This window comes from Lissotriton vulgaris, chromosome 2_1 (genome assembly GCF_964263255.1).
Source record: "Lissotriton vulgaris chromosome 2_1, aLisVul1.2, whole genome shotgun sequence".
In the NCBI taxonomy this organism is placed as follows: Eukaryota; Metazoa; Chordata; class Amphibia; order Caudata; family Salamandridae; genus Lissotriton; species Lissotriton vulgaris.
In genome coordinates this window covers 711,521,052-711,537,487 of record NC_141687.1, presented here as the reverse complement: position 1 = coordinate 711,537,487, position 16,436 = coordinate 711,521,052, and the positions used below count along the sequence as shown (strand labels likewise).

Sequence of the window (16,436 nt, the reverse complement as noted above, 5' to 3'; positions counted from 1 at the left end):
AAAAGATTGTTATGCTCCCTCACACAAAGCTATCCTTTATCAGGAAAAAACTGCAATGCACAGTGAAAAAAGAGTGTCTCCCTTCGGTACCTAGCATGGATTGTAGGTCTCCCAGCATCATCAATTCAAGCAATCTTCCCGAGGCCCCTGCACCACAGAGCCTTGAAGGCACCAAAGGCGGTTCACCGTAGGTATTGGCTACCATATCCGGCACTGGTTCGGCTCTCAAGGGAGGTGCATTGGTGGCTAGATCACATGATGGCCTGGAACAAAAGAGCCATCTTTGGATTGGTGGCAGATGTCATAATTGAATTGGATGCCATTCTTGCAGGCTGAGGAGCACAAAATAAATGAAGAAAGATAGCACAATCTTTGCCTCTGTGTCCTTAATGGAATCAAAACTTTCCATCACGTTAGCTGGGAAATTTTCCATCATACATCATTTCGGACATAGATTTAGATATTTATGCACAAACCAAGATATACCGGCAAAAACTACTATCTCATAATCTGTTCTTTTAAACATTACAGAAATATTGCTTTACGGTCGCTTACCCTCTCAGTCAGCGTTTCTACTGGCCTTCTGTTACCAATACCAGGGGTCTACCCCGCGGAAGCTGCGGGGGTAGGAGGTTCGAAACTGGGTAGACCTTGGTCTCGTCTCTCTAAGTCATCCTCACCACCTGCATTACTACCAGCCAACTTTTGTTTGAGCAACTCGGTGGAGGAAAGCTATCTTTCCTTATGTCAGTCTATCACTGACTCGTTGGATAAGTTGGTGCCTCTTCGTAGGTCTCGAGGGAGAGTGAACCGTGCCTTCCCCTGGTACACGGAAGAGTTACGACTGTTTAAACTGAGCTGCAAACGTGCTGAGCGGGCGTGGAGGAAGCAGTATTTGCCATCGGCAAAGGCCTCGTTTAGGCTCGCACTGCAGGGCTACAAGGCGCAGATCAAGTTGGCAAAGGCGGCCTTTCTGGAATCCACCTTGAATAAGGCGCCTAATAAATCTCAAGCCCTGTTCAAAATTGTCAGGGACTTGTCTCATCCAGCCTGTGTGGCCAACACGGTTGTGGCGTCGCAGGCCCTGTGCGACGCACTGGCGGGTGCTTTTGAGGAGAAGACTGCTAAGATCCTAGAGGGCTTAAAAACCCTCTGCCCGCGGCCCTCGGTCTGGGAGCTCCGGTTAGCCCGCTCAGTCGACCCCGGTCAGTCGGGCTTTGTCCTGGCGCGGGAGCTCCGAACGGGTCACCCAGTCGACCCCAGCCGACTGATGCAGTTCTTTCACACGGTACGCTTGGAGTGGGAGCTCCGGGTGGTCCATCCAGTCGACCTCAGATGGGCACACCTGGTCCCATTCTGAGAGCTCCGGACGGAACACCCAGTCGACCCCATTCGAGTGACGTAGGTCTTTGCTTGGGAGCTCCGGATATCCTATCCAGTCGACCCCAACTAAGACAGTTTCCCTGTCCCTCTTATGAGGAATTTTGCAGCTTGGCACACACAGTTGCCTCGGGCTCTCCGCTCGACCCACTACCTCCCAAATTTTGGAAAGTCTTCCATGCAGAACTCTTTCCGCCGCTGCATGCCATCTGCCTCCAGTCCTTGGAGTCGGCCTGGGTTCCTGATTGCTGGAAGCTAGCAGTAGTTTCTCCAATGCTTAAGAAGCCAACGTTAGACCCTGCCTGTCTTTCCAACTACAGGCCAATCTCCCTGCTCCCATTTCCTATTAAGATCATGGAAAAATGGGTGACCCGCTCGCTCTCAGGCTTTCTAGAGAACATTGGTTGGTTTGACGAGGCACAGTTTGGCTTCCACCCCGGGCACGGGACGGAGTCAGCACTGGTTACCGTACTGGACAACCTTCGGACGCGTGTCGACAGTGGTCGGGCAGCCTTTTTAGTGCTGCTCGACATGTCGGCCGCGTTCGATACGGTCTGCCATCAAACCCTCATCAGAAGACTGGAGGAGTGCGGGGTCACAGGGAGTGCAAGAGACTAGCTGGCTTCTTATCTGGGTAGCCGGCAACAGCTGGTTTCACTTCCTCCATTCCGCTCTGAGTCAAGGAAAGTGGGACAGGGGGTCCCACAGGGCTCGGCCATCAGCCCTATACTTTTCAATCTGTATCTTCGCCCCCTGGTCCAGCTTATTAAATCTTTTGGTGTCTCGGCTTTTAACTATGCCGACGACACCCAGCTGGTCTTTTCTCTGGAAGGAAATAACGCGGTCTCGCTGGAGACCTTTCATCGCTGTATGGCAGCCACAGCGGATTGGCTGCGGGCCAACTCCCTCCAATTTAACAGCTCTAAAACTGAGGTGCTCCATTGCTCCAGTGATCGAATTCCGCGGGTTCTTCCAGAGAACTTCTGGCCCACTGCCTTTCCGGAACCAGTAGCGGCGGCGGAATCAGCCCGCAACTTGGGGGTAATTTTTGGCCCTAACCTACAGCTTGACTTGCACGTAAACAAAACCATCTCTACGTGCATGATGCTGTTACGCATGTTGCGCAAAGTTCTGCCCCTTCTCCCCGCCCAGGCCAGGCCAGAGGTAGTTCGCAGCACTATTCTAAGTCGCTTTGATTACTGCAATGCGCTGCTTCTGGAGGCCCCAAAAAATCTGGTGGGGAAGCTACAACGGGTGCAGAACATGGCCGCCAAGTTAGCTCTGTCGCGTGCCAGGTCTAGCTCTTCCACTCTTGCTTTAAGAGACCTGCACTGGCTCCCGGTGCATCTGCGAGTGGTGTATAAGGCCGCGTGTCTGGTGTTTAAGGCGGTACACCAACAGGTCCCAGTACCACTTCGTGACATGTTTGCTTGGTACTCTGCCTCGCGGCCCCTTCGCTCATCTTCAGCCAACTTGTTGGTGGTCCCGAGGTTCCAGAGAGTCAGGATGGGTGGCCGCTCATTTAGTGTTGCGGCGGCCAAACTTTGGAACTCCCTGCCTCTCTCTCTGAGAAGCCACAAGGATTACCTACCATTTAGGAAAGCGCTGAAAACGCATCTGTTTCCGAAAATTGTCTGAGCAGTGAGTGGTGTTTCCGCCGAAGTTCAAAGCGCCAGGATGCCCTCTGGGTGATAGGTTGCGCTCTACAAGTATACAAATAAATAAATAAATAAATAAATACCAATGTAGGAAAGTTGGTCTACCTAATGCAACACACCTTTTTTCCAAGGTTCGTGTAACGGACTGCATTAAAGAAGTATGCATTGTTTCCAAGTTTAGTTGGCCGCAAAAATACAAAGAAAATGTGTACACTTACATTACCTCTCAGGTCATTCAGAACATTAAAAACATTGTGAATTTATCTGTTGGTAGACTTATGGTGTTATGCCAATATTCCCTGGATATGTCCCAAAAGTGAATAAGACGTCAGCCGATCTGGCTTCTTTTGTAGGTTAGAAACAACAATGTGTGGTCTCATTTTTGTATGATAATTAATGCTCTCATTTTATTGACAGTAATGAAATATCATGAAGTCATATTACAGCTCAGCTTTTATGTTCACATCAGCAACTGGTCACAGCACACTCACACATGGAGCTTCAAAGATTGCCTTTGACTGCTACAATGCTAGGCTAGCAGTCCCAAAAGATTAATATCAAGCAGTGATTCCTGAAATTTGCAAGAGGGTTTCTGTATGTTTTAGTGTTTCTTTATGGGTTGAGGTTAACTTTATGCCGAGACTGCTGTCCACTCCTGTTAGATGACTTCTAAGAGGCTGCCAATTGTTCAAGGGATCCATTTTTACTCGAGATCATTACCTTTATTTTTATTAAGTAAAAAGTAAGAATTTCACAAAGACAATATTTTTGGAATTAATCAAGCATTCTAAATAAAGAATTGTACGCCCATATGTACTAACGCATTTTTCCATAGGCACACCAGGGAAAAATCCTTTGATTCATCAACCCTGGTGGCACTTCACATGTGGAAACTATGGCAGGGAAGATTCTCCATTACATCTTGGTGCATCGGGCATGCTTGTTAGCACTGGTGGATGGCAGGACAGCACAAGCCAGACTAATATAAGGAATCCATTATGTTTACCTGATGCACGCAGTCCAGGAATTGTAAGAACACTGGTGTAAAACCACTTCCCTGACTGTTCAGAGTTAGGTTACTGCGCAGACTGAACTTATGGCCAAACGATAACCACTCCTTCTCCATCAGTATCCGGAAACCTTCCAGGGTCCTGTAGAAAGGATCACCGAGGACTTGAGCTAGAGACACCACCTAGGACAAAAAGCAGCACACATCAGGGTTTCTATCCAAGCTGGAAAAAACAACACCATTCAGGACCAATAATCGCATCCAATAAATACTCAGTGCACGGATTTATAAAATCTGATTTCTGGATAGAACAAACTGTAGTAAAGACAGAGGTCTATCTGATGAGGAAACAAAGTGTCCTACAGTTTAAAAGAGAGGACTATCAGGCTGAAGAAATGTTTAGGCCACTGGAAAAGTTTCGAGATGAGTACTTCAAACTTAAATGACCCTTGAAAAGGGCACACACACAACCAATAATTGAACTTTCAAGCAGGTGACTTTAGTGAAGATCATGACAACTGTATGCCTGAGCAGGAAAGAATAAAATATATGGAAACATAACAACTGAAGACATTTTATTTTGTTGCAACTGATTTTTATTGTTCACCCCAGATAGATCATGCAGGCCATAGAACAGCACTGCCTACAGCTTGGAGCACAAGTCCTCTTCACACAAAATATGGTTAGACGAGACCCACGTGCCTCCCAAACAAATGATTCAAGCTTACTTTAACCTTATCTTAGCTCTCAATGGAGCAGTCACTGTTTTTGGACCATATAATTACACAGCACAACTATTGGTTTTGGAAAGAATGCAAGTAAACAAAAGCGTATTTAAATAGGGGTGCCTGTTAAGGACTCGCCTACGTATGGCTTCAACCCACGCACAACTGAAAGGCGCCTTTAACCACTTATAGCCTACGGATTATATGGGGGAAATACTGGATTTGAAGACTGTGTGTTCTAAGAGAATTTCATTTGATAACATTACAGAGTATATGTGCGTAAGGAACTTAGCTATATACTTTAAAATACTTACAAATTAAACTAGATTGGTATCAAAAGACATTCCACAAGATCATGCAAGGGGCGAATGAATCTTCAATTTGGGATTATAATTTAATGCCTTTATTTACTGTCTCAACTAAAAGCCACACAACTTATTACAGAAATAAAATAGTCAATCTACAAATATAGAAAGAATAAAGTACTATTATTACATATCTACTGTCAATACGATATCTATTTGCAAAATGTAAAACATAAACAAGGTACAACTAAATGCAGCCTGCCATGCAGAGCAAATATAAGCTGCTACAGGGAGAAAAATAGATGCAGCATCTCACTGTAAAACTTCAGCGTATGTTTGCAACCCACAAGCCTTAGACAATGGAAGAAGACATTTGGTCTTTCGCAAACATAACATTCATTTACTAGCTGCTCTCTCCCTCTCTTGGTACAATCGCATAAAGCAGCATTACTCTCATTACGATACGATTTTGCAGTATATGTGCACACCAGTAAACCAAGAATGAATTTTAGGCATCACGAGCGCCGACTCGCAGGTGAAATTATATCTAAGTTAAGATTCAAAGGCTAACAAAGTCTTTTTTACTAAAAATTCGGGTAGCAAGGAAACCTTTTTAGCACTGCCTGTTGCTTTACTTGCAACAGAGACTTGATACAGAGGCAGTGGACACAGTCACTGTTTTGAGATAATTTACAAGGGCCTTATAGCCATTCATTTTTAGCGTGTTCTCTACATTTATTAACCACTGGCACTTCCTAGTGTCGTTCACGCACGTGTCATCAATCAGAGAATGCATGTTTGATTTGATTTGAAAAAAGTTTTATATAGCGCTGGCTAGACCCGGAGGTATCAGAGTGCTTTACATGAGGATCAGGGAGTTACAGGTTACACAAATAACATCAGTTACAAAAATTACATCAGTTACAGTTATACGACGTTACATCAGCTACAAGTAAATGCATAGGAGAAGAACATGAGATTGCAATAGAACAAAAAGTTATTAGAGGGTAGAATAGCCAAGACAACATGTTTTATGAGGAATGGAAGAGAAAGGGGGAATGGTAAACAGGGTAAGGAATGCTGATAAAGTCAAGTATACCAGAAGGAGTAAAGTATTTCAGGGGAGGCAAAGCAGTCAGAGCAAAAAAGAAACAGACAGACAAGACTGTGAAGAACTGTTAAAAACAATGTCCGATGTCCGGCTGGGTAGGTGATGGTTGAGGGGTGAACCAAAGCCAGATTCCTCTATAGCTGCATAAGACAGCTCCACTGGGCAACGGCCATTGGTTCTCGGACTCCACAGAACGCTAGCGCTGGCTAGACCCGGAGGTAAAAGAGTGCTTTACATAAGGAAGTTAAAAAGGAAGTTAAAACATCAAAACAGCGGTTAAAAATTTATAATTACAGTCTGGAGTAGAAAAACAATAGCATGTTGAACAATACATCGGTTGAATAGAGCACAAGAAAAATAAATTCAGGTTCTAGAGCAAGATAAAACATGGAAAACAAGATCAAGGAGCTAAGCAGGTAAAGGGGGGAAGAAAAGGGCTAAGGATACGTATCAAGCCAGGAAGACCAGGCATTCAGATATAATAGCAGGGACTCAGGTGAAGTGTGAGAGACCAGGATAGAACCGGATAGAAATGGACTACTTCTTCAATACGATTCATGGCTAATTCAAGCCTCGGAGCCTGGAACTAGGTGTAGTAGAGTTTCGAGGAAATGATTCTCTATCATTTGAATGTGGAGCATTTTGTAAATACCCCACAGATTTGCACCACCAGTAGCAGCCACAACTTCCCTCAGTTTGTATACCAGTAAAAATCAAAACAAACACCAAAACTGCTCTTGTGGCTGAAAGTGGTGACATTCGAAGCATCTTGGACCCTCTCAGCGTGTTTGTTTCAGCGTGTTTGATACTGTCTCCCACCCAACGCTGATCTCCAAACTTGTTAAGTTCGGCACTTGGGGAAAAAAAGCTCTGAACTGGTTACCATCCTTCTTATTGACAGTCTCAAGTTGTCCCACCCTATGATTCACAGGAATTCAGCCTGCAATGTGGTGTACCATAGGGCTCGTCATTGAGGCTGACACTATTCAACATAATTTTTTGTCTCCAAAAGCAGAACTGGTCAGATCATCTGGGTTTAACATCACACATATCCCACGCAGACAATACACAAATTATCATCTCCGTCTCAAAAGACTGTGGTAGTGGCAGAGCGGATGCACCATATCTGGCTTAAATTAAACAGGCAGTTATTAAACAGAGAGAAAACTGAGGAGTCGAGTTTTGGTAATCAACTCCTGTTTTGGTCATCCAGATGTTTGCTTTCTGGACTTGGAGCTGTTCCTAGCCCAGGTTACTGTGTTAGAAATCGCGGTCATTTGTTGCTTTGTCCTCGAGTGCTAAAAAAAGATTCTACCACCACTTCCTCTTCCATCTCGCAAAACAGCGATAAAGGCTCATTTAATTTCGCCTCAATTACACACCAACTCTAGACTATTAAGACTTCCTGACTATTTGTTGAATATGCTGCAGATAGTTCAGATGAGGCTGCAAGTCACTTGCTGAACATCCCAGCTTGTGAATCCGTAAAACATCACACACCCTCACTAAACTGCTTCTGGTATAGAAATTAGCCATCTTTAAGACTCTCAGTATCACTAACCGAGGACTGCAGAATCAGGGTCCTCTATTTAGTAGATACATTGAAACTCATGGCATCAGCTCACTCGCTCTTTAAGTTCTTTGCCGTTTCTTCCTACCAAGTTGAAGATTCTTCTGAGCAGATAAAAGAAAGGTCGGTCTATTTTTTCTCTTGCAATGACCTGGAATCATCTCACTCTTGAAATCAGGACTATTCAATATTTTTCCATGTTCAGGAAAAACAAGCATTTGCAATGCAATAGGTCTCACATTTGTGAGAGTTTGAGCTGTTGGCTCTGTAAATGACAATACCTTTATTTATGTATTGTTTTTAAAACAGTTAAATAAAAGGCATTGTCATTTACAATGCCAATAACTTAAACTCTTGTAAATGCAAGACCTACTGCATTACAAATGCATGCAAAAAAAAAGCATTGGGAGAGAGCGTGTCCACAGCAGGCAGGACAAAGCTATTTGAGTAAATAGTGCTCAGAGACTGTAATTAAAGCCTACCGAGCAATAACACACGTAACAGGGGGTGCCGTCAAAATGAGACAAGATGGTACTAAGGAGGGACTACTAAGCCTTTTGACCAATGTGCATCACAGTTCAGTGGACACTGATAGAAGTCAATGAAAAATGTGGGCAGAGATTCAGGTCCCTACCTCCATACAGCATGCCTCGCAGAGCAGCGCATGCACTGCCCAAGCTCAACCTAAAAATGGATTATACGGCCAGAGAGTCTACCGAGCCGGCACTGTGAGTCCCACCATCTATTGGCGATGAGGTGGGCAAATATGTGTGTACAAGGATATTATTTGAAATCCCACAGGGTTGTCAGCCAGGTTGGATGGCTGATGGTTTCTGCGTCCAAATACCCCCAAAAGAAGCCATCTTTGTGCCTTTTGGGGTGTGAGTCCCATAACTTAGTGCGGACTGCCTCACTTTGGGTACAAGTGTCACCTGGTGGTACATATACTTTGTCACTGGATGTTACATATCTTGGGACATGGTATCACTCGCTGTGTGAGTCTCACAACTTGGCCTCACTGCATGCAAGTTTTACATATTGGTGCACATCTATCATTTGGTGTGCAGAACACCACATGGAGTACAGTGTCACTTATTGAGTGTGTGTCTCACACCTTGTGGCAGTGTCAATCTTAACAATTTCAAATGTCTCTCTTTAACTTTTAACACAGACGCTTTGAATAGATTTTATTCCATATCCCTTCAAATCTTGCTCCTGTGGACTATTGACCTTAAAGCCACTCCCAAAAGTACAATAGAAATCTGGTATAGATTTCCACGCAAACATCTGGGAATATTGGTTAATTGAAAAAACTGTACAAGTACAGTTAGGCAGTGATGTAATCTTTGTCAATTTTTTTAATGTTTTTTTTAATGAATAAGGCCTTTACTTTTACAGTGTAAATGCAGGCGCAATAGGCAGGGTGCGAATACGCTATATTGTAACATTTGAACACTGGATTACAATACAATTATGTAAAGATTTAGCTTCCCCCAAATATAATTGGATTGAAGTTAGCCAGAAGATTTGCCTTTAGGACTATTAGCCAGAAATATTTTATGTCTAGCATTATAATAGTAAATTAGATGCCCCCATGATTCGCCAGAAACTAAACAGAACCACTAAATGACGTATTATTTTGTATCTTTATTAAGATGTCTACTCGGTTTACATACAGATATGAAACAGGAATACTGTTTACTGCGAAGCTTTGGCTATACCCAGATGTTTAGTCTTGGATTTGCAGTTATCCGAACACTACCTGATCCCACTGTGTTGCAATGAAGCATACTTATCCATGTACTGTACCTGCTGTCGGAGAAGCTTGCACGGCTGCTACCTGAGCGGCAAGTGATCTGTCATGAGAGAAAGCTTGGAGTCAGCTCTCTTGTGAACACTGTAGCATAACCCATCCACAGGTGCTGAAGTGAACAAGGAATAAACATTCCACGCCCATTCAAATATGAGCATCTTTGCTGAGACTTCAAACAGCTATCAGTATTGCACTATTAATTAGTACACCACCTCTGCTTAGAAGTTGTGATACTGCCAAATTAAAGAAATAACAGACCAGATGGACTAGAAGGGCTGAGGCATTCAAAATGTAATCGCTACTCCACAGTTTCAAGACAATAATTTGTTTTGATATAGTGCTTTGTGACGGTTCTTGCTCCTTTGGGCACCGTAAATAAGATGTTACTCGTACCCAATATACTAACCTCAGTAAGACGGTGCGTCGGGATTGCGTTTGCGGATTTAAAATAGTGGGAAGGCAGATTAGGATTGAATGATGGATGGATGGTGGATTAGTGGATGGATGCGTTAAAGGAAGAAGAGGAAAAAGTATGGCTAGATGGAAGAGTGAATAGATGGATGAATAGATAAATGCTTAGAAAGGTTCAGTGTGACGGGCTTTCTATCAGCCGTTTTTGCTGCAAAATGGTTTATATTTCACCAGGGAAAACAAAAAGTGTTTTGGTTGCACGGTGTAACGTGCAGTCCCATCCCACAGGGCAGTTTGACTTTGTAGAAACATAAGATTTTCGTTTAGTTCGCAATGTTCCTGTAGCATATCTCATAGAACCGTACTTTGCAACATGTGGGTTTATTGCTGTAAACCGTGGTCTGGAGTGACAGAGATGCTTGCGGAGGTAAGCAGTGACCACCATAACCTCCCACTGTCCCCAGCCCAAAGCCTCAACGTGTCTCAAACATTAGTGCTTACTCTGCAAAATGAAATTAATAAATAAAAAAAGTGCAGTGGGCGCTGTTGAACACCTAGGATACCTAATCTTGTTTCCACCTCATACTTCTTTCTTCCACTACCCTAGATTGCCTGCTTTTTTATTTTGCTTTATTCACAAATTATTTTTCATCCCTTGTTCCTTCCTTTGTCACTGTTTTTCCTGTTTTTCTCTTCCTCCTTTCTCTTTTCTGCCTTTCCCTTTCTTGTTCTTGTTTAAAGTCCGATATTACAAATCAAGTCCTGCTCGCCAAAAATGTTTGCTGAAATCCACCACCGCACTAATTAAGCACTAGTTTAAGAACATTCCAAAACACCTGGACTAGCCAGACACAAGTAGCTGAAAAATCCCACAAAGATGGCAGATGAAAAGACATTTCCTTTGGGTAAATGCATTTAATAATTCTGCTACCAAAAAGTGTGTTGACATAGTTCATTTATTTTAAGCATTAGTGAAGCATTTATGGAGCTGAAAATTAACTGGAGTCCACCACCAAATATGTTAATCATTCCTCTTTGTGCACTGCAGTCCCTATTCAGTCATGGCCTTCAAGGGGCTAGGTTTGCACATCCCTGAAGACATAGACAAGTGTTTTTAATATCCACAATAATCAGTCTGCCAGCCAGTACCATGATCCGTTAAAACTCATGCACTTTTTAAACATTATTTATACGCAGTAACAGAAACAGTTCTTAAAATGCTACTGCTGACACAGACGGACATAACTCACTGACTTTTATCCACAAGTTATGGATCCTATATTTCCAGGCAGAATAAAACACATTTTATTTCTGACCTTTAAGATGTCCCAAGTCTGTTTTGCTCGCTAACAAAATGAGAAGTTTTTCATCGTATGTACCATCAATCATGAAGATGAAGAACAGCTGGAGCTCACACTCAATGCCGTCAATCAGCTGAAAAAAATTAGAATATAAAGCACCGCGCCTTGTAATTTAATGTATATTGCGGCCATGAAACGGGCTCCGCGGTTAATACAAACAAGTTTCGCTTTCCTGTCTGAGGGTGGGGAGCCCTGAGCTGGAAACCGTCTCGGAGGAAGAGACCGCCTGAGAGGGAGGGTGAGACAGACAGGGGAGAGAGAGGAGAGAACCGAGGCGGAAGAGAGGCAGAGCACAGAGGCAAGCGAGGAAAGGGAGCAGAAGAGCGAAACCGAGGGAGAGGCGAAAAGAAACTAAACGTGGCAGAGCGATCTGAGAAACCGTAGAAGGGAAAAGGGCAGAAGAGCATTCCTGTGGAAGGAGAACAGAGGAACGCAGACTACAGAGGGGGGACACCCGGGTGACTGGAGGCAGAGAGGCCCGCAAACGAAGGGGAAAGGAACTGACGGTCATCAAGTGAAAGAAAAGCAGAGACAGCCGGAGGACGTAGAGTGAGCTGACGGGAAACAAAAGAAAACAAGCGATCGCGAAAGCGATCCTATTACACGACAGCGAGTGGTGCGCGCGCACCAGGCATATGTCTTCAATTGTGGCACCCGGGCGCGATAATTTAAAACATATGGGCTTTGGTGCGCGTAACAGACACCAATAGGCCATAGGCGGAGCTACGCGACCGCCTATGGCCTATTGCTTGTTCTGTTATAAAACAGCACGCATGCAAAGCCCAATCAAAATGGACCATGAAATGCACATGCACGAGCTATATGGAATTTCAAGGTCCATTTTTGAAACCCTAGTAAAAGGGCTTTTCGCTCGCTTCGCTTGCGAGCCCTAAAAATCAAGCCTTGGTTGTTCCTATTCTGACTCGTCTCTCCTGCATTGTCAAGAAAGCAATTACGCCTTAGATAACTGAGCGTTTAGAAAAATACATGAATTCATTCATTTATTGCCCGTATAATGAAGGATACAACTCTTTCTAGCTGAACGCCCTTGGCCGGAAACGTTTGCTTGATTAGTTCTAGGCTCATAGTCATAAGACTTCACTCTTCAATTAAACATAACCTTCCATGCTCAATCAGAAAATAGAAAAATCTAAAACACGTAAAGAGACTTAAAAGTGTTAAAAAAATGTAATTTGAATAATAATATCAGATGAATTAATGTAACAAGCTTGAAAAGCGGTTACTAACATTAGGACAGATGGATATATGCACTCTAGTCAATTTTAGGACATGCACAAGGTGCACTGTCGGAGAACTCACAAGAAAAGTTTGAGGATAAACAAATACAGCAAGGGATGGTGGAGGAAAAGGGAGAAAGTCACAAACAGAAAAGGGGCATTAATAGAAATTACAGAACAGAATATTCACGATTCGTAAATAGCTTTATTCGACAGATGTATCATAAAAGCACAGCATAGCATTACAACGTACACATTTAAAAAAAATTACATACATAAATAATCAAGAACTGCAACATATTAAGAAGATATTAAATCATTTGGTACCTGACGAATAAGTCATATCTAAAAAGATTTAAAAACTTCAATACCATGAAAATCATCATTAAGCCACCAAACATTTCATAACTCCAATACATTCCTTATATTACAGGGTAACATTAAAAATTATCATTTGGTGTAGACCTAAGGAAGCACCTTAGATCGAATACCCCAGGCCCATCCCAAAAACCTGGCCATTGCAATTGCTATTGGTAGAGTTGGATCCGTAGTGAGGACTCTCAACGCCTCTTAATGCCTTCTAAAGCCTAATAGCTTGCAAATGGGTATAACCCACATAATGCGGGGTTTATTATATAATGGGCAAAAGAACAACAGATGACTGATCTTTTCCTGTCTATTAAACACCTTGGCCATACATTCTTAGTGGGCCCTGCCCATTTGCTAGAGAATGACCGGACAGGTAGGGTTCCGACCCTCAACTGAAAATACAGTTTCCTGTCAAAGGGTTTCTCAATGGCATCCCAGTATTTTTCTAAGGCGGGCCTTGGCTTAAATTCTAGGAACCAGTCTGTTAAATGCTTTATTGATCCACTGGAGCATACTGTGGCCGTGATCATTTCCCAATACCTTTCCTTCAGAAACTTCTTTGAAGGGAAGGCAGCATTAGAAGGGTCATCCCACAGTTCTTTCAGACCCAGGTTCACCAGCAACGGCCTAATCTCCTTCAACCAATATACCTTGTGGAAACGATCTGCATCCATTACATCTTTGAGAAATTTGGCGTAATGCGCTAATTCATCCGTGCACCACAATCTTCGCCTGTATAGAAGAGGGCAACGTTTTGCCCGATCCTCTACTGCTTTTCTACCCAAACCTAGCAATAATGGTGGCATGGGTGTACTTTGTGGGGCACTGGTAACCTTACCCAAAAACGAATTCTCTGCTGCGGTTAGGGGGTTTAAATTCGTGAACCCCCATAGCTCGGCACCGTACAAGGCGGAACTTAAGACCTTCATGCCATAAATCTCCAGCACAGGGCTAATCGGTTTGGAGAAGGAAGATTTAAATTTAGCTACAAGGATCCCCGACTGTTGTTTATGCTTTAATGTGGCCACATCAATTTGGTTTGACCATCTCATATCTGCCTTTAGGTTAACTCCCAAATAAGTAAAAGCATAAACTTTTTCAAGGGGAGCATTGTTCATGTTTACCTTACCCCGGAATGATCTATGTTCATTAAAAGACATAAACTTTGTCTTTGCCGTATTAATTACTAGGCCCCGAATAAAACAAAAATCCTCAAACCTACGTAAGGCTTTTTGCAAGCCGCTAGGTGCCTTGGAGATAATCAATGTATCGTCTGCGAACATGAGGATAGGTAAATGTTCATCTGCCAGCATAGGGGCATCAGTGGGGATCACTGAGAGGAAATCGGCCACCCCGTTTACGAAGAGTGAGAACAGGGTAGGTGCTAGCACACATCCCTGGCGCACTCCTCTGTCCACGGAAAATGACTCGGAAACCTCTCCCTTGGACCCCTACCGAACCCGTGCATGGTTGTCCTCATGTAAGCGGACGATCAAGATAACAGTTCGGGAGCCAACCCCATCTCACTCAAGACACACCACAGCCTGCAATGTGGTACCAGGTCAAAGGCTGCCTTTAAGTCCACGAATACAGCGTACAGAGCCCCTTTCCCCAGAACAACTGTCTTCCAGTAGATAGTAATGAAACGGAAGACCTGATCTGTAGTACTTGTAAGGGGTCGAAAACCCGCCTGGAGTGGGGTTAAGATTTGCTTATCTTCTATCCATAACTGGACCTTATGTAAAATCAGCCTTCCCATAATCTTTTGAATAGAATCTATAAGGCTGATTGGCCTATAATTAGCTGCCACTGATTTGTCACCCTTCTTAAAAACTGGAATTAATTTCGCACTCTTCCAAGAAGGCAGAATTGGAGCACCACATGCAATTGCATTTGCTACATGTCTAATATACAGTCGCCAAGATGACTTGTAATTTAAAAAAACATCCGCAGGGATGCTATCAATTCCAGGGGCACGTCCAGGTGTGATGGTGGCTAACGCCTATCGACCTCCTCTAGTGTAAATGCCCCACTAGTAAAAAATGTATAAACAAACGGATCAATATTCCGCTCATCATCAAGGGAAGCATACTGAGGTTTAAAGTATTCGACCCATAAGTGATGGGCAACATTATTCTGCGGGGGTTCTGGGCACCCCCCCTGTCCCATTTGTACTTACTTCAAAATAATTTAGGATTTCGAGACTCACATGCTTCCTTAAGCTCCTGCCATCTTGCCTGGTCCCAGAGCCTTTTGGCTTCCTTGACTGCTTTTCTGTAGAGGTCCCGGGCCAGCCTTACTCTAGCTGAGTCCATGGAACCTAAAGCTACCCCCAGTGCTCTCCGTAAGCTCCGACATTTCTCGTTAAATCACCCTTCCGGTTTCTTTTTCCTGCTTTTCCTATTATTAGCAGGTTTACATAAGAATAGTTTTAGACGATCAAAAAGTGTAATATGCATCTCAATTATTTGGGACATCGGGGTCTGGCTTTCCTCACTAATACCCAAAACTTCTAGTACCCTATCTACCTCGTTGTTCTTGGCTAGCAGTGTTTCCGGGTGTTCTATGACATTACTCCATTTCAGATGGCGAGTATCATTGGACAGAACCAGGTCACTGCCTCTTCCCTGCTGGGTAGAGCTTCGCCTAGCACCCCAACCATTGTAACGATAAGGGGGTTATGATCACTTTCAACTCAGGTAGTAAAAACCATATCTTTAAGGAACTGCCACAGGGCTAGTCTGGTGGATAGAATCACTAGCAATCATGGTGGGATAACTAATGGGAGCCGCAGCCTTCAATATCTGGGTAGGAGGATTGAGACTAGGTCTAGCCTCAAAATCACCTACAGCAACAACCCCACTTTTAGTCCCGTCAGAAGACCCAGGCATGCTAATGTCCTTGGCCTTGGCCCTTGCTGATTCTAGGATTGTGAGCCTGTTTTCAATGTTGTCCATTCTGTTATAGATGGAGATACAGGACCTATAAAATAGCTGTTCAAGTTTATCCCAAATGTCCTGGCTCCATTCCGATGGAGACTCCATCCTACATGTCGTTACTGAATCCTCCACAGCAACCGTCGGAATCAGGGCCTCTGTATTATTTTTGATGATGATGTCGATATTGCCCCAGGGCTTTCTGAGACAGCATTTGGCTTCTTGGCTTTAGCTTTTCTGCCCTTATGAGCGGCTCCCCCACCTTTCCTTTTGGTAGCCGATATTGGTTGCCCTGATTTTACACCACGTGTGGATTGAGCCCTCACAGTACTCTCCGGGGTTCAGACACGATGCTGCATCCGGGGGAGACCTTTCGCACATCAGAAATATTTCCTTGAGTTAAGCTTGGACGATCGGGTTCAACTTGTGCAAAATGGAGCCCATGGTCCACCCCAGCACCTTCACTCTGGGGAGCATTGAGACCGGGAAGGGTGGTAGGAGACACCACCCGAGCCAACCTTCCCATTGACGACCTTTTATTGAAAACAGG

General features: G+C 43.8%; 1 protein-coding gene across 5 annotated transcripts in view; it reads right to left on the bottom strand.

The window, feature by feature from the left end:
- SBF2 (SET binding factor 2) overlaps nucleotides 1-16,436 on the bottom strand; it is a 2,158,806-nt gene that overhangs the window by 357,393 nt on the left and 1,784,977 nt on the right. For all 5 annotated transcript variants that reach the window (XM_086955965.1, XM_086955960.1, XM_086955962.1 and 2 more), the window contains one exon: nucleotides 4,045-4,230. In XM_086955965.1, the coding sequence (XP_086812091.1) occupies nucleotides 4,045-4,230 (186 nt within the window). The remainder of the gene's footprint in view (nucleotides 1-4,044; nucleotides 4,231-16,436) is intronic.